The 18,206-nt window shown below is 47.5% G+C and overlaps 1 protein-coding gene across 1 annotated transcript in view; it reads right to left on the bottom strand.

Moving 5' to 3' along the window:
* Positions 1–18,206, bottom strand: part of bahcc1a (BAH domain and coiled-coil containing 1a) — a 71,249-nt gene that overhangs the window by 35,032 nt on the left and 18,011 nt on the right. The window contains exon 3 of the mRNA XM_030057319.1: positions 1,903–2,085. Coding sequence (XP_029913179.1) covers positions 1,903–2,085 — 183 coding nt within the window. The remainder of the gene's footprint in view (positions 1–1,902; positions 2,086–18,206) is intronic.

Genomic DNA, 18,206 nt, shown 5'->3' on the forward strand with positions numbered 1-18,206 from the left:
CTGCACCGAGACAGGTATATGCTGCAGACATGAGGATCATACAAAAACCTCTGAATACAAATTTGAGCTGGTATGCTTAGGTTTGCAGCCACTGAAAATACATGCTTGCAAAAAAAAAAAAAAAAAAAAATCCACGGAATAGCTTTACGGTTACACTATAAACCTACTAGAAATACACACACACACACACACCTACACACTCACAGAGCAGTGCCTACTCTGCTGCTGGTGGGGTTCTGCCGACACCCGGAGAGAGGAGGCGAGAGGCTGGGTAATTGTGCCGCTCATTTTGATGACTTGCTTTTTATGCAAAACAGGAAAAAGACAATATGCAATTATCTTGAGGAGGGAACAGCTGAATGTGGTTGATGAACAGTCTGGATTCAATCATGCTCTTAGTGCGTTATATGCAATTAAACTGCAATAGAGATAATGGCCTCCATTGGCAACTGAGTAATAATCCCAGTCATAATCACCTCCATTACTTTTATTAGGCTTGGCATTATCATCATCACTCTTATTAATATTATTCTACTTTTCCGCAAGAAGAAAATCTTTGACAATGAAACCCTTGCTATAAGGTACAAGAAACATTCATTCTTACAAGATGTGTTTTGGGGAAAAAGCTATCTAATTGAAAATCCACTGACGCTAGAGCTAATATTTCATTGAGCACCACTGTTTTTGACATGCTGTTTATTAAAAGGAGTCCTGAGTTTCACCCATTAGCACTACTGAGGCAGCCCTTCAATGATTCAACCTCTGCACATCAGGGTGTGTGTGTGTGTGTGTGTGTGTGTGTGTTGGGGTGTTAGTGGGGGCAGCAACTGACAGCATCCCAGCTGCAGTCTACCCAATCAGCCCCAGCCACACATCACGCAACTGGAGCGCCACTGATCAGTGACCACAAATAACAAACACACACTCCCCACTGGCAACCCCACATGCACCAACAGCTGGGCATTTCTTCCAAAAAGGAAAAAGAAAAAGAGGGCTGAAATAACAAAAACCTTCAACACTGTGGCAACTTGATGACATTAAGTGGTCATCACAATGTGTAATTTGCAAGATTATGGATATGCATATCTAAAAGTACCAGAAATCAGGTCACAAGGAAGCAAACCTTGTGATAAGTATGGTCATGTGACTACCAGAGGTGGCAGTGGATAGGCTTTACATGTATCTGCAATCCTTAGCATTTGAATTCCCATAATACCCAGGCAGATTAATCTCTCTACTTTATCCTTGTCTGACTTCCAAGCTGCATCTTAGCAGAAATACGAGGTGCTTCTCTGTGTGTGTTTGTGTTTGTGTGTGTGTGTGTGTGTGTGTGTGTGTGCGTGTGCGTGCATGCGTGATCAGGCTCGGCTGCATGTGTGTGCAGCCAGGGTTTTGTAACGCTGAGTGCCAGGCGGGTGGGAACCACACCATTAAGTTGTGCTGTAGACACCAGCTGAAAGCTCTGCAATCACTGCAACTTTTACTGGCCCGCGTTCGCGTGCGCTGCCTCCGAGAGCCTGAGTGACATTCTTGCTGACGTGAATGGAATACCGCAAGATTCCTGGGCTGAACTTTTGACCCTGCGTCCCCTTCCAAAAACCCATGCCACAGTGCTCCATCCCAAACAGGCCGGGCCCGTGGCTATTTTTGTGCACAAATAAAAGGGTGGGAGACTGGTTTTTGCAAGACGATTACAAGCCATACTTTACTGGAAACCTAACATGAGCCACAAATACACAATGTCAGAGTAACAATACACCCTGCTAAGCTCCGTCTCCAATACTGCCCTGATCTAAGATATGAATATCTCCGTGTTCTGATGGTCAGATGGTGAGGGTGAGGTTGTGGAGGCATTGATGTGTGTGTGTGTGTGTTTGCATACATATGTGTAACTTGAGGTACCTTCATGTGAGTGGGGGAACCAGATCTGCGAGGCGCTGGAGTGGGGTCCGCCGCGGAAGGAGGGTGAGGAAGGCGAGGAGGGAGGCCGGGAGGGGTGAGACGGGTGGGAAGGGGGGGAGCCCAGACTACTGGCCAGGAAGGTTCCCATGAAGGAGGCGGAGGAGTTGCCCATCAATCCACTGCCTGGATTCACACAGAGAGAAAGAAGGAGAGAAAAAACATGGTTAGAATTAGGGGATTGAGCGCACACACATTCTCTTTGGTGACCAGAAACAATGTCAGACCTAGATGTAGATGTAAAGGATGGAGCCCACTGGCCTTGAGGTGGAATTGTTAAGCTGGGCTGATTTGATCGCCGCCAGGAGGAGAGAGAGAGAGTGTGTGTATATATATATATGTATGTGTGTGTGTGCTTGAGTGTTAGTCTGTACTCCCCCTTATAGCAGTCCTCCCCCCTTTCGCTCTTCTCTCCCCTCACACCACCTCTCTCCCCACTGGGCAGACAGAGGTCTCATCTCACAGCTGAGTACACACTTTCTCAGGCTCTCTCCCTCTCGCTCTCACACACTCTTGCTCCTATTCCCCAGTGTCCCTTTCTCAATTTCTCTCCCTCCCTCCATTATCTTATGCTCTCCATCTCTCACTTTCATGCCCTCAATCTCTCTTATTGCTCTGCTCCATTTCATCCTCTCTCTCTCTCTCTCTCTCTCTCTTTCTCTCTCTCTCTCTGTCCCTCTTGTTCTTCCCTTTGCTCTGTATCTCTGTGTGACTCTCAAACTCCATCTGACAATCCCATACTCTTCCTCTCTCCTCTGGTTCTGTCTTGGCATTTTGCTCCTTTTTCCTCTCCACTCTCTCCAGGCTTTCCCCCCCGTCTCTTTGTCACAGTGACCCTCTCCTCTCCTCTCCTCTCCTCTCCTCTCCTCTCCTCTCCTCTCCTCTCCATAAACAGAAATACACTAAGTGCATTTTCTCTCTCTCTCTCTCTCTGTTTTTCTCTCTATCTCTCTTTCAGTCTCTTACGTCCTCTCCCATGTCCCTCTCTCCTTCACACACATAGCGTCGCTTTGCTTTGTTCTTTACCATAATGATGGCACCAGCAGGGCAATCTGTCCCTGGCTGGCTGAACTGTGTGTTTAACAAGACTATGATGAGTAATTGACCATTCGTAGCAACGCCCGTGTGACTGGGGGCTGATTGTCTATTATGCATTGCTGGGCAAGCCAGAGAAAACACACTGATTAACCACTGCTTAAATTGCATTCCCATTACGCGCCCGCCGGTGCACTTGAGCAAGGGGCCCGGGTGCCCGGCTCTTTGCACATTCATTTCCCCCAAGTCACACTGCCGTGAAAGTCTCATGCATATGTATGAAGACGCCTGGATGAGAGCACACATGCACACACTCGCACAAACACACACGGCAGTGGATCATGTATTGTGTGCAGAGAGCTGGCTGTGACCACGCAGGGGGAAGACATGGCAAAAATCCATTATCGGTCCCTCTTAACAGGCTGATCTAACAAGGATCATTGCTTGATTTGATTTTTGTTAAACATGAATCAATCCAAAGATGAATCGATCCTTTCCTGGGAGTGTGAGAGCAATTCCATGGAAGTCTTAATCAGCCAGGCAGTGAGTGAGCTCATCCTCCGAGCAGACAGCAGGGATGAACCCATCAGTCTGCTGCTGGCTCCTGTATTGAATAGCCAATGGCTCATGGACCACAGCACAGGAGCATGCAGGGGCTTGCACACACACACACACACACACACACAGAGAGAGACATAAAATTAGGCACAAGCACACATTCTTGCACATATACAAACACCCCAGCTTCACACTTTGCACCACAGCCCCAGACAGGTGGAAATCCCCCACAAGCCCTCAGCTTATCTTATAACGCTCAGTGTGGACCCAGTCTTACAAACCTCAACCTCCAAAACCACTTAAAACCCAACCTCAGTGTCTGTGTATGTGTATGTGTATGTGTTTGTGTGTGTGTGTGTGTGTGTGTGTGTGTGTGTGTGTGTGTGTTGTGGCTTTAACACTGGTACAAGGTACAGCTGTAATAGACACCTCGCTGTTTACTGCAACACAAAATGGCCTCCAACACTTGACCAGAGGAGAAAACATTACAAGACAAGATAAGGCCAAGCCATACTTTTCTGGTTCAGTGCTATGCATGAGGACATAATATAGAGTATATATATATATAAACACATATTAAAAAAAAAAAAAAAAAACCCTAACTACACACACGTAAAGGGTAAGGCACACAGAAACAGTGAAGAAGACTTAGGTTGCAGTACAAAGCCTTAATGTAATGCTGCAGTGAGGCATGGGTGCCACAGTGGCCTTATACATTTCAGTGGGAGGAGTTACAATGTAGCCTGATGACATACAGTAACCAACCCTCTGTACTTTCCAGCCCCTTATCCTCCCTCCTTCTCCCTCTCCTTCTCTGCTGCCACCTCCTATCACCCCAGTCCCTGTGGAGTACTCCTGGCAGGGCTCCGTGCAGGGGAGGGGTACATGTGCGGCGGTAGTGGTGAGGTGCGGGTGGGGGTGGAGGGTGATTATAGTAAGCCAGCTTGCCAGGCCCATCATGCAGGCAACCGGGGCTCCTGCATGGCGCCGCCCTCCACACTCCTCAGCCCTCTTTCTTGCCTGTCGCCCCCAGGAGCCCCAGCTCTCCTCAGCCCTCCAGCCCACATAAAACAGCTAATCCTCCTGCATTATTAACAGGCTTGCCCCAGAGAGAGAGAGAGAGGAGAGAGAGAGAGACATACAGAGTGACAGAGAGACACCACAAAGCCTCTGTTCACACACCAAGAGAGGAGACAGAAAGACAAGGGGGAGAAGAAACAGGAGGAGGGGATAAAGCAGTATAATGAGGTGGTCTAGATGCCAGGCATGGACATCTCTCAAGTTAGAACTGAAGAAAACATTAGGCAAGTCTCAGATCAGCCCGTATGTAGACCTCTTAACACAACAGAACCAGGTAAGACAAGTCAGGAACTGAGAACTGAGTGTTACGGGAAGCCAAGGCTGATTCATGGTCTTGTGTTGTGTCGTAGTGCCGCCATAGCTACGGTGTAGGTGTCTACAAGGCTATACAAGAATTTACAGTACTGCGTTTGGTGGGTTTGCGCACAGATTGCCAAAACACTAGATGGCAGTGACAGTTTCTGTTACTTCTGCACTAATAAAGCAACGACTGAAGTCATCATTTTTTGCATTGTCTGAGACAATGCCAGAAACATTAGAGGTGTCCGAACTGATGTTTTGGCACCATGAATTTAGTGACATTTTGCTGCCTTTATAATTTAGAGGCGAGGTGTTATCTTCTGTCAGCTCCCTGTTGTCTTCACTATCAGTGGAAATCAACATAGATACACATGGCAGGAGGTACAAAGCAGCCAAGGCAACCAGTCACAGCTCTTGCATCGCCATTTGTGCAGTTAGGCTACATTTTTGCAGAGGTGAACATAAAATACAGGAGCAGGCTGTGCTGGCACCACAGACATCTACAGTGTAGCTATGGTGGCATTTTGACACTGAACCATAAATTGGATTGAACAATAGCCATGGGATCTAGATTAGAGGGAGGGCTGACGGCTGGCCCAACCTGAACAGTAGTAGGTACAGAATAATAATGCAGCGGCCATCACCTCTGCCACACCGGGTCCTGCTGACTCCACATCCTGTCACTCATAGGGCTTGACCCCGCCCTCTCTGTGTCATGTCTGCTGGCTGCCTCCTGCTGAGCAATATACATAAGGCTACTTAAAAAATTTCCTCTCTCTCTCTCTCTCTCTCTCTCTCTCTCTCTCTCTCTCTCTCGCAGTAGTTATAGCATTCTCACACCACCACAGAATCTGAGGATGTGAGCTACACTTGCAGCATTTCAATATGACGCCCTCCCTGAACTGGCTCCTTATTTAAAGTCTAATGAATCAGAGGTGCTGGTGAGAAAACACACAGGTTATAAAAGTGGGCTGGGCCGTGTTGGTGCCGGCGCTGTTTTGGGTGCCGCTGCCAACCAAAGCAGTGCAGGAAAAGTGGAGCGAAGGTCCGAGGCGTGAGAGCACCGGTGCTGGGCTCGCCACAACTGTTTATTTAGCAGCTTATTAAAGGGATGACATGGATCCTCGGAGCCTGCCGCCGCTAAGCCAGCTCCTCGTAAAAGTTGTGTGTTTTCTCTGCCCGCCTTTTTTGAAGCCCTGTTTATTTATTTCTGCGGGTCTTAAGTGGTGCCAGCGGTGCACTTGTATGGGCGCTTAAGAAAATCGGGTCATGTGCATCCTAATCGGCGCCGATCCCTGACAGCGATGGAGATTAATCCTATTAGAGAATTAAAGGAGAGGGGAGCAAGGGGGTGGGGGAACCCCACCTCCCACCCTGACATCTAAACAGCCCCCCCCACCCTTCTACAAACACACACATACACACACACACACACACACACACACACACACACACACACACACTGGCTTCATAGGCACAAACACGCAAACAAAAGCACGTGAACCTCTGGAGGTGGAGGTGTTGACTAGTGCTACTGCTTTGCTGCAGCGTGGGTGTTAAAGGGTGGAGGAGCCTGGTTCACACACAAATACACAAACATGCACGCACGCACACACACTGACACACACACACACAAACACACACTACCGCAGGCCCAGGCAGAGGCCCCCATGGACGGCCCGGAGTGAGCAGCAGGCGGGGAGGCGGAACAGGGAGAAAAGAAGGCCCGGTTGTCATGGGAACAGAAGGGAAACAGCGCTAGAGGCGAGGAGGCTGCATGTTAGCCATTAGAACAACAGTGGGCAGATGCAGCTGGTCAGTGTGGTGCTCGGTGACAACAGCCATCTCTGCTAACCCTGGACTCCCCATCGAAGATCCTGCAGGGCCAGCAACACACACACACACACAAACACACACACACACACACACACACAGACACACACAGTCTCACATGCACACACACCTTCCTCCTGATCCTAATCCAGTTCCAACTGTTAGGCTGGGGGGTGGGAGGTGTCGTAATCTTTGCCCTGTTTGGGTTGTTAATCTTCTCCGATGTGCCATCCATACCCATTAATGTGACACTAGGGTGAGTGGTTGTTGGCTGTCTTAACAGGGAATTATACAATAATAGGATGTAAAGGGATTCGTCTAAGTATGGGCCAAGCAGCAATGAAAAAAAAAAAAAAAAAAGCTGAGAAGACAACAAGCACCCACCCACAACATGTTGTTCTTTTAATGCTGGGATTCAGATCAAGATTTCATCCTGGAGAAACACACACTCAGTCATACACACACACACAATCATGTAAGCTCATGCACGCGTGTGGAGACACGCACGCTAACACAGATCCACGACGACGTCTATTGTCTAAGAGAAGATACAATTAACAATAGTGTTTCACCACGTCTCATATTTCCCTGTCTGCTCTTGAAAAATGAGCCGAGGAAGTCTTCCACTCTCTGTCTTATCTGCAGACAGCTGCCTGAAGGGACGGATGGACGTGTCGTCTAGACAAGGACACCAGACAGACAAGGAGAGATGAGAGAGACAGTGACAAGAGAGGAGGAGAGACAAAGAGAGCGAGAGAGAGAGAGAGAGACTACCACAGGTGGGGCTGCATCAACCTGTTCTGCACAGCTCAGTGATCAGCAAAAAGCAGCAAGGAGGAGAGAGGAGTGGAAGAAACGCCGACAGATAGAAACACACACACACACACACCCACACACACCACCAGTTTATGAGACCAGTAGAAAAGAGGCGATGAGTGCATGCCAGTTGAAGTTGTACAGTCAGCGGTCAGTAGCATGTGGCAGCCAGGCTCTCCGGCTCTTTGGAGCACATATTGTATGATTACAGCCTCCCATATTCTCTCTCTGTCATCTCCTGTGAGAAAACACAATCCCTTCCTTTTCTTGCCTCAAATAAATCAAATCAATCTCAGCAAGAGTCGGGCAATTAAAGGAGAAAGAAGATTTATCTTTGTATATTTACTTATTTGTTCATTAGGAGGTGCTGAAGCCCAGTGACTGGTTACAGTAGCTGGTGCTGCCATCGCAGCAGCAGGAAAAAAAATGCTATGAAATTGGATTCATAAGACGTATTAGAGTGGAATTTAACATTAGTTTGCTTCTTCGAGTCGTAACAAAGTTTCCGTAATGTTGCCTTAGGCTGTGATCCTCGAGGGTTAAGCACACTGTTCTCAGACACCTCACGGATATGATCAAGGGACCTGATAGCAAGGTAGAGAGTAAAGAGAGAGAGATTTGAATGTGTACTCACCTATTATAAACATATTGAAAGCAGGATTTTAGCTGGTACCGTACTTCACTCCCACTTCAGTGCCTTCCTGATCAGAGTTTCCTACTGATTCAGTTCCATGTTCTGCCCAGGAATTCAGACGGACGCCCAAGAACAAGCCAACCAGACTTTCCACACACATACTCAGTCATAAATACAACTGCGCGCGGCGTCCTAGACCCTCTCCAGTAATGGGGGGGAAAAACTGGATCGAGCGACTGTACACACCAGTGGCCCCAGACAGACTGCACACGCTACCCTGGAGGGCCGCTGACTAACCCAGCCTCACTTCCTCACAATAAAACACAGAAGGAATTTCAAATGGCTACTAAAGTGGGGGGATTTCCTTCAAACAGTCAAAGTCATCTTGAAAACATTAGTGCAACTGGTAGCCAAATTCCTCCTCACTTCGGAAACAACTGTAGCAGGAGTTTTTTTGTGTGTGTGTATGTGTGTGTGTGTGTGTGTTTGCTTTCTTTTTTTGTACTTTCTGATGCTTGTCCCCTGCTCTAACTCCCTTTGCTGTCGTGTTTTTGTGGGTGGGTGGGTGAGCAGCTGAGGTAAGGGACTGGAATCGGAGGCAGAGAGAGGGAGAGAGAGAGAGAGAGAGAGAGAGAGAGAGAGAGAGAGAGAGAGAGAGAGAGCAGGCGGTCCAGTCCTGGAGCCGGGCCCAGTGCAGGGGTGGGGGAAAGTGCCAGCAGCGCACGCCTCCGACACTCTCCACACTGCGTGCCTGTGGAGTGAATTTAGTGGATGTGGTCAGTGCGGGGGTGGGAGAAATGGAGAGGGAGGGGGAGAAGCAGATGGATAGAGGAATGGATAGATGGACGGAGAGAGAGAAAGGGTGTGTACAGCGTGGTAGCATCCATTGGAGAGTAAAGGGTGAGAGTTTAGACTCCAAAGAGTAGCTGAGGTTGCGAGCAGCTGGAAGTGCGAGCTTGAAAGAGAGCGAAAGAGAGTGTGTGGGAGTGTGTGAGCGAGAGAGAAAGAGAGAGTGTGTCTGTGAACATATGTGTGCTTGTGAGAGAGAGCGAGAGAGCGAGAGAGAAAGATTGTGTGTGTGTGTGTGTGTGTGTGTGTGTGCCTATGGTGGTCGTCTCGCTGAAGTTGACAGCCTGTGTTTGCAGAGTGGCTTCGTGGTCAGCCACTCGCTCGCGATTCAAGAGGGGACGGGAGGGCGGGGGGGTTGGTTGGGTGAAAGGGATTCTGGGAATTTTTTCAAAAGTGCTATGCAAATAAAATTGGCTCTGGGAGGTCAGGCGTAGCTCCCCACCCACTTCACCCAGCTGTTTATACAATATACAAGTTGACATGATAGGGATAAGAGATTGTAATCCTAAACAAATTTAGTCCAACTGGCTAGTCCAGGCTTGGCAGGGAGCCTGAGAACAACAATGGATCTACACAGGCCGGGATGCTACAGAGACAGCAGATAGGAGAGGAAAGTCTCTGAGGGATATTTTGTTCTCATCAGGGTGGAGCAATATCAATGAAGATTCAGACATCCCACCGATATATGTTTCTCTCCTTCTGTTCTACCTCTCTGTCTCTCTCTGTCTGCCTCGCTTATATGTCTGCAGGAGTGTGTGAAATCACAGTCCTGACAGGTCAAGGGAGGTAACGCATGCCATGTCCCTGCACACCAACTGCGCCAGCCTCTCCCAGGGGCATTCCACCTCACTTTTACCACAATCAATCATTTATAAAGCCCCCCGCTTCGAGGACAGAGGGTTATCATTGTCAAAAGGGGGCTCCCAGCTCACTTGAACCCTATCACTCCTGTGCCAACAGCGGAGTGGGAGTGTGGAGAGGCCAAACGGGAACAGAGAGCAATGTCTGGAAGGGTTCCTGCTGCAGACGTGCTTTATGGGCATGGTAAATAAAGAGCTGGACACACAGCGGCGAAATAGATATTTGCTGAGGAGGAGGCCAGGAAGTGTGTCGTTGAACAGACAATAAGACCTTTCACTTTCAAAGCAAAAGCTGTCTGGGGGTGGAGGGCTACAGGGGCAGGGGAAGCTGGGGTGCAGGTGAAAGGGCGTGGGGTAAAGGACAGGGCAGGGGCTTACTGAAAGGACAAGGAGGAGGACAGGACACAGAGTAAGTTTAGCCGGATGTATGGACAAATAGGTGGACACGGGTTTACCAGTGGTTCTTTTTTCAATACTGTACCCCCTTTTGAAATATTTCTTCAGCCAAGTACCCCCTGACCAGTGTGGGGAAAAAATAGTCAAAAAGGGACTATATAAAGAGGTACAATACAGCGCCATCAGAGTCTGAAACAACTGATGATATTTTGTTGGCTCTGTTTCTTCTTTCTGTTTCACTTCTTCATCCTCGTTTCCAGCTGTTTTGCTGCTACGTTTCAACCAAAAATTCAATTTCCCAGTCATGATGAACAAACATCCTCACTCAAGGACCACAGCAGCAGATTTAAACCAGAAACACACACATCTGGCAACTTTGGGAAACCCGGACAGAATACTGAATATAAAATGTGATTTATCAAACTTACTTTTTTTTTTCATTTTTATTGAACTTATTGTAGTATGGGGTAATTATTTTTTGAATTACGCATCACTGATTACTTTAAAATTGAAAAGAAAAAAAAAAAAATCACATACCCCCTAGAGTACTCCAACGTCCCCCTGGGAGGCCCTAGGTATCCCCCTTTGAGAACCATTGCTCTATACCATACACAAGGGAGGTGACTAGCATAGCAGCTTTCTCCATAGCAACTGAATTCAATGAGGTAGTACTTTTATAGTTCCAAAACAGCCAAAATATGACATCAAAATTACTCCATACAGCTTGTGCAGCGTGATCCAAGCCAAACAATTGCATCTTGAGTGTAAGCATATATTATATTTACAATCTTATTAAACACAAATTTTACAGCCGATAACAGCAAAACATGCCAGTGTACACCCAAATCTTGGGTGTCCAAAAACTGTAACCATTTTCAAAATATGAAACGAAGCTACAACAGCTTGGTCACAGACAAAATTTGTTTGGCTTGTGCTATGTACAAACATTTTACACGTTTTAAGCGAACATTTGCAAGTTTTTGTCAAAATAACTTGGCCCCATGTGGCTTGTGTGTCCAGTAGCATGATCTGTAGGTAAGCATTGGTGATGTGTAAGTCTGTAGGGGAGAGTGGGGTAATTTGTGCCAAGAGGCAAGTAGTGCCACCACTACTGTTGTGTTTGAACAATTATAGAAAACTTTGAAAACAGTTCACCCAGGTTTTAGTACTTTAGTAAGATACACCATGACTCTATACAGTTAGCATGATGTTAGCTCAAAACAGCTGGGGGATGCATTTTTTTGAAAATGGTGGGCTTGGGGTAATTTGTGCCAAAGGGCCTGGGGTAAGTTGTGCCAGTGGCACAACTTGTGATTATATACTATATATTACTTTATTGTATTTTAATGTACATTGTCTTCTTACCTTTGGTCACTAAAACTATTCAGATTCAGATGAAGAATGATTTGCAGGTGGTCATTTTGGAAGTTTTATTTTGTTCTGGGTATGTGTTCATGTGGCGCTAGGCCCTGTTATTGAAAAGTGGCCTGTGATCCTGTTAAAATAATAAATAAATGTTAAATTAATAATTTTGTTTTGAATTAGCTTTGCTTTTATATAGCATTATCATTTGTGAGATTAAAATGATCTTTTTTACTTCAATTATCAATGGCACAATTTACCCCAGTCTATTCTCTCTAATGGCACAATTTACCCTGCACGGGGGGCAAGTTGTGCCACATAACCACTTTTTTTTCAAAAGCTATATTTCTCAAACAGTTTATATAAGATCCAAAGTGATTGTTCCCAGGGATGCATAACTTCCTAAACTATATGTGCATATTTTAGTTGGAAGCATTACTGTAATCCCCTCGCTTTAAAGGCACTTTAAGTAAAAATTGACACTACTTACCCCACTCTCCCCTATCTGTATTTTCCATTCATGTTGTGATTATTTGGCTTTGGAAGACTAGAATCATGCTGCACAAGTAATATGGAGTAATTTTGTTGTCATTTTTTTTTTTTTTCATGTTTGGAACTTGTGGAACTTTTTGGAGAAAGTGATACCCATTGACTTGAGGTGTTTCGGAGAAGGCTGCTGTGAAGTTGAGCTAGCTACCTGCATGTTGTACGGACAAAGACACTTCACTTGGGTTTTAAACCGTCAAGGGGGTGCGAAGATACTGACAAAATTATTCAATTTTTGGGTGAAGTGTTCCTGCTAGAAGTAGAATCTTTTAGCTTCGGTATAGGCTGCTGAATTGGACCTGGATCCTATCTAGGAGTGCCTGTTGTGAACTGTGTGAAAGCAGAGTAACGTGCTGAATCACTGGCTGCATCTCCGGAGACACACTCAGACAAGCAGGCAAGCAGACATTCCAGGCTGGGACACAGGAGGTGGGAGGATGGATTCAAAACAGCAGCAGGACCAGGCCAGGACAAATGAGCTCAAGGCCCATTACCCTCCTTTTACACCCGCCCACACATGCATACTCACAATCCTACTCATATACACACATACACCAGCAGATTTAACGACGCACACACAGCAAGGCTACGTCACAACACAAAATCACCCAACTCTCCTTTCAATTTGTCTCATTCAGTCTTTCTCTCACTTTCTTTCTGAGCACTTAAACATTCTTTGGGAGTGCAGATTACCACAGACCCGGGTAGCTTTCCTTGGACTGGACTCTCATGGCCTCATGTTTCCTCCTCAAGCACCACCTTGTTATTTCCATCAGGATTTTACTTTATGAAATCCCCTTCCTCTTTGCCGCCTGCTAAAGCATCGTTTTTTTGTGTCTTGGTTCAGATAAAATGCACACGTTTCCAATGAAATGGCCAATAAAGGCCTGACATTTTGCTGAGAGCTTGCAGGGCCAGAAGCACTTTGTTCTCTGTATACAGAGTAGCTATATACTCCTCAAGGAGAACCATTTGTTATCTGTCCAAACTTCGGTGAGTGTGCTTGTTAACTGACCCATTGTTACATGAGAGAGTTTCAGGGCCGTTGGTTGCGTTCCGGCTCCTTGTTCCTGAGGCATGAAATTGTGATTGCCATAGCGGGGCTCATCCATCTCATTCGCCCATCCGCATATGCACACTAAACATCCGCATTTCTATTTTTTCTTTTTCTTTTCCTCCATTTCTCTCTGTCTTTCTCTCGCATGACACGCACACACAGTAACACACCCAAACGCAAGAAGAGCCGCCCACAGCTGCGTCAGGCCATCTCTCTTAACAATCCAATCTGTTTTCTTTCCCATGATGTTTCCCATTGGCACAGGGAGGAGAAAATCAGATTTACTCCCCCACAGGGCCCATGCAGTTGCACTGATATGGAAAAAGATTTCAGTGCTGCTCGAGCCCATAAACATTATTTCGGTTTCCCCTGTTAATGACACACATTTCTTCCCACCATTGTGGATCTCACAGCGGAAGAGATGAGTGGAAGGGGGTGAAGGAGGGAGGAGGAAGAAGAGAGGAACGGGGGAGGAATCCTCCAGGGGCTTGCGTACAACAGGGGAGTCCTTCACCCCTCACACTGCATCCTGACATCCAAGAGCTCTCTCATCCTCTCTCTCACTCTCTTTCTCTCACACACACACACAAACACACACAGACACAGAGTACACACAAAAACACACACAAAGCTAATCAACCACGCAGGAACTTAAATTATCATGGCCTTCAAATAAAGCCCCCCAAAAAATTCAGAGCACAAAGATATCCCCGCTGGAAAACGAGCAGAGTGAAAGAGGGATTTCTCACCTCTCTCTCTCTATCTGGCTGTCAGTCTGATTCTAAACACACTGCATTTGGCTCCAGGGCTCAAAGCGGCCCCACTACAATTGTGTCATACAGCCCACATTTCTTTTATTGGTGGTAGCAGCCAATACACCAATCCCTCCTTGAACACAGGGATATGATTTGTACTTATAGTGGTAAGTTACAAACACTTTTTGCCTGAGGCACATTGTCACTGAGAGGAGCACGCCATAGCCTCAAGTCCTAAACACAAGTCATTTAATATGATGGTGTTAAAAAAGAGACTTCAGCAGGCCAATAGCGAGGCACTAAACCTCCCATTTGGCATCCATTAAAAGCCATCTGCAAGACCAAACGCAAAGGGGCTAACGGGAAATAACCACGTAAGATATGACTAAAATCCAACTGTCCTCCCCTTTTGAACATTCTCTCACAGGTCTTCCCAGTCGCCAATCCAAAAACGGGATTTTCATGGTTCTCTGATTCCACTGGAAACATCACATGGAATGCTCTGGATCTGGTTTGTTTTACAGCTGATGACTGATCTGTCTAAATCCATTGGTTTTATGTTCTGGCCACGGGAATGGATGGGTGACTAACGGCGGCTTGCATGCCATGTTTCACCCGATGCAGCCAGAGCTCAGCCAGCCAGGTCACGGACACAGACATGCCTGGTAGTGGGAAAAGGCAGATTAAAACAAGTGCTCAGCACTATTCTCTCTAATTAGTCCCCTGTTAACTTTTGAACTTAATTGGTTAATTGAGATGTGGTTAGACTGGGCAGGTTTCCCCTCCCTCAGGGTGACCATACGGCTCCAATATCTCAGCCTGGCACAGCCTGGCGCAGGAGGTGGTTGCCTTTCTCCCCCGTCTCTCTCTCTCTCTCTCTCTCTCTCTCTCTCTCTCCCTTTCTCTCTCTCTCCCTGTTTGAGCATCCCACTGCTCCAGTGACGAGGAGTAATGACGCCGCACAGGAGGCAGTAAAAGTGTGTTTTGTAAGTGTGTTTTAGCAGAGATTGTAACCGTACAGAGCACATATGCTTGTGCCACATCAAAGCAGCTCCTTGACTACCCAGTCCTGGGTGGTCTGACCTCGTCTCTCAAGCAGTGGCGCTAGATAGGCTTCGGAAAAGTGGAGTGTGTGTGTGTGTGTGTGTGTGTGTGTGTGTGCATGTGTGTATGTGCATGAGTGTATGTGCATGTTACCTCACCACGAGGAAGTGTGCTCTGTCTAACTCAGATCAAGAAAGTTTGCTTTGGAGGAGATGTGAACAGCGTGAGTAAGGAGAACAAAAGTGCAAAGCCACATGTACACACACACACACACACACACACACACACACACACACACATACATATAAATGTAACCCATAGGCGTCACATTGCTTGAGTCTCCCCATCTCCTCTGGTTGATGTATAATGATACCCACAACACCACATAAATCTGCAAGCAGCTCGGATTCATCAGGCCAGATTCCGCCTGCTGTCTTCCCTTTTTCGCTTTCATGCCCTCTTCTCCCTTTTCTCCTCCGAGCCCCATCACTCATCCCCCTTCTCAGTTTTCCCTCTCCATCCTCACACCCTCTCCATCATCCCTCCATCGCTCCCTCTCCATCCCCCCTGCTGCTCAGCTCCATATTTCTGTCCTCCCTCATCACCTCACTCTCCTCACTCTGTTACCGCCATCCGCTCGCTTTAAAATGGAAACGTTTTCTCTTCGTTTTTTGGCATTTTAAAACCCCCTTTTCCCCCCTCCCACCCACTCATCCCTCCTGCTCTTGCTCTGCTCTTGTTTGTCCATCAGTTTTCCCGAAGCCTGGGAGGGTAATGAACGTCCTGTTTTATAGGGAGTCACAGGTTCACCCCTCCCTCTGTCAGAACCGCCCATAAATCAGCATCCCAGCATTCAACTGGCAACCAGGGCTCGTTGGAATGTCCTGTTTTCGCTTGCCCCCCCCCACGCCTCACCCCCCCCCCCCCCCCCCCCCCACCACCATCATCCTCTCTCCCTCCCTATTTCTCTCCTCATCCCTCTGTCTGAGGCCCAGCGCCTCCTTCAGGTTGGCAAGAGCAGTGCTGGACACTGGGGCCTGGTTTGCTGCTGTCCTCTGGGTTCTCTCAAGCTGGCCTGTAATACGATAAAGTCCTGGAGTGATGTGTGTGTGTGAGAGAAACAGAAGGCAGCCCCCTGCTCTGGCTTCTCTCCGTCTGATGTGGCCTGTCAGAGGAGCAGAGACAGAACAGTGCAGATAACCTAGCTGAGAACTGCCGGGCCAGCCAGGCAGCCCAAGGTCTTTCTGCAGCCCTGAATATAATTTGCCACAGGCTTGCAAGGGGAACAAAGGAGAAATGTTTAATTCTTGTAGCACTGGCCAAGACAAATGGGAGCATTTTTGTTCTGATAACCTTAAGACAAGGGGAGGGAAGGCACCTGGGTAGCCAAGGTCGAACGATATACAGTATTACTTTGCAAAGTCCGTGTTGTATAATCGCGTGTGTGTGTGTGTGTGTGTGTGTCTCTCCTTGACGGTCTCCTCGACTCCTATCGAAACAAAGCTTCTTAGCCATAAGGACAGCACTCCAGCCTGCCTATACAGATAACTAGCTGCTTTCCCAGTGTAGCAGCCTACACATTCAAGTGCAGACAAGGTCAGCCAAATCACACAGTAAATTCTTTTATGAAACGCATCTGACAAACTGGGCTTTAAAGTTGAGTTATGCCTCCTGTCCACTGACACTGGTCATCCATGGAATGCTGCTGCCTGGGCCTGTGCAACATCTGCAGCAACACACTTGAGCAGAGATGAGTAAAATTAAGAGCATTTCCTGCAATCTGTACAGAGGAGAGAAGGTCATCCTTACTGGAACATGAGCAGATGAAGTGTAACATAGAGCAGGGCAGCCATAAAATGCTCTGCTCTCCTCTCCTCTCCTCTCCTCTCCTTTCCTTTCCTTTCCTCTCCTCTCCTTTCCTTTCCTATCCCTTCTGCAGTTTGTTCGCCTGAACAGCTAGAAGAACAGGCAAAAAATACAGCATTTCCCAAGGTCAAACCAGAGAGAGAGAGAGGGGATATCATCGTGATCAACGGCCTAGTAGCCTGTCTGGCTGGCCGCCTGGCTGCAGAGCAGCCGCTGCTGTCATCTATCTCCTACTTAGTGATCACATCTAGCGCACCGGACAGGTGGGCGGGCTGGCTGGTCACGTGTGATTCCTCGCTCTGTGTTCGTCTGCAGGTTGCGTTCAGTGAGAAGGAGGAGGAGAGAGGGCTTGCAGGGTTACAGGAGGCCTGCAGCACCCTATCAGAGTTAACAGATGCGTTGCAGCTGCTCGCTCACTTCATTTGCCATCGCACATCCTCAGAGGCACACACAATCAGGGCACACACACAAATGCATGCCGACACGTCAGGGTAGTGGTATTGAAAGTTTTGGCAAAGAGGGATCAATAAATGTCTGTAGGAAGATGTGAGCGTGTTCATGGGGTTTTGTTGAGTGTGCTTGCCCTAACATAGCGGCGTGCTATAGCCACAACAACACCACCTCAGGCTACCTCACCATGTATTGTGAAATTAAAACCATATATTTTCCAAGCAGCCATGCTCAATAGCACTACTGGCAGCGTTTTGGGTCTGAAATAAAAACCCCATATCCCTGTGTAACCATTAAACTGACTTTGAACAGAGTGCCTATGAGTGCACATGTTGGCTTTTCTTCGTTTTTTTTAATATACGCTCAGTTCTGCTGGCCATAAAACATGTCAGCGCCTATGAGTTGGGCCAGCAAGCCTCAAGCTTTGTGACGGGCCTGCCTGCCTGCCTGCCTGCCTGCCTGCCTGCCTGACCAGCGAAGTGATTTGGGAATCCACAGGGAGAGGACAGAAGTCATAGTGAGAGAAATGAAGGGAGGGAGGAAGAGGAGGAAGCAGCACTGAACCCTCAGCTGGGTGTCCTCATGTCCACAGGCGAACAACAGCTTTCAGCAGGTTATCACAATGCAAACACGAGCCAAGCCCAGCCTCGATCTGGCACAGGCCGCAACAGAGGGAAAGAGAGAATTAGAAAGAGGAGGGAGGAGAGGCAGGGAAGAGGGGAGAGGAATAAAGAAGAGTTATTACGGCGATGCAAGGCAATGAGGGGGAGACAGCCCACTGAAATGTTTTGACATGGAAAAATAGC

Source organism: Myripristis murdjan, chromosome 8 (assembly GCF_902150065.1).
Source record: "Myripristis murdjan chromosome 8, fMyrMur1.1, whole genome shotgun sequence".
NCBI lineage: Eukaryota > Metazoa > Chordata > Actinopteri > Holocentriformes > Holocentridae > Myripristis > Myripristis murdjan.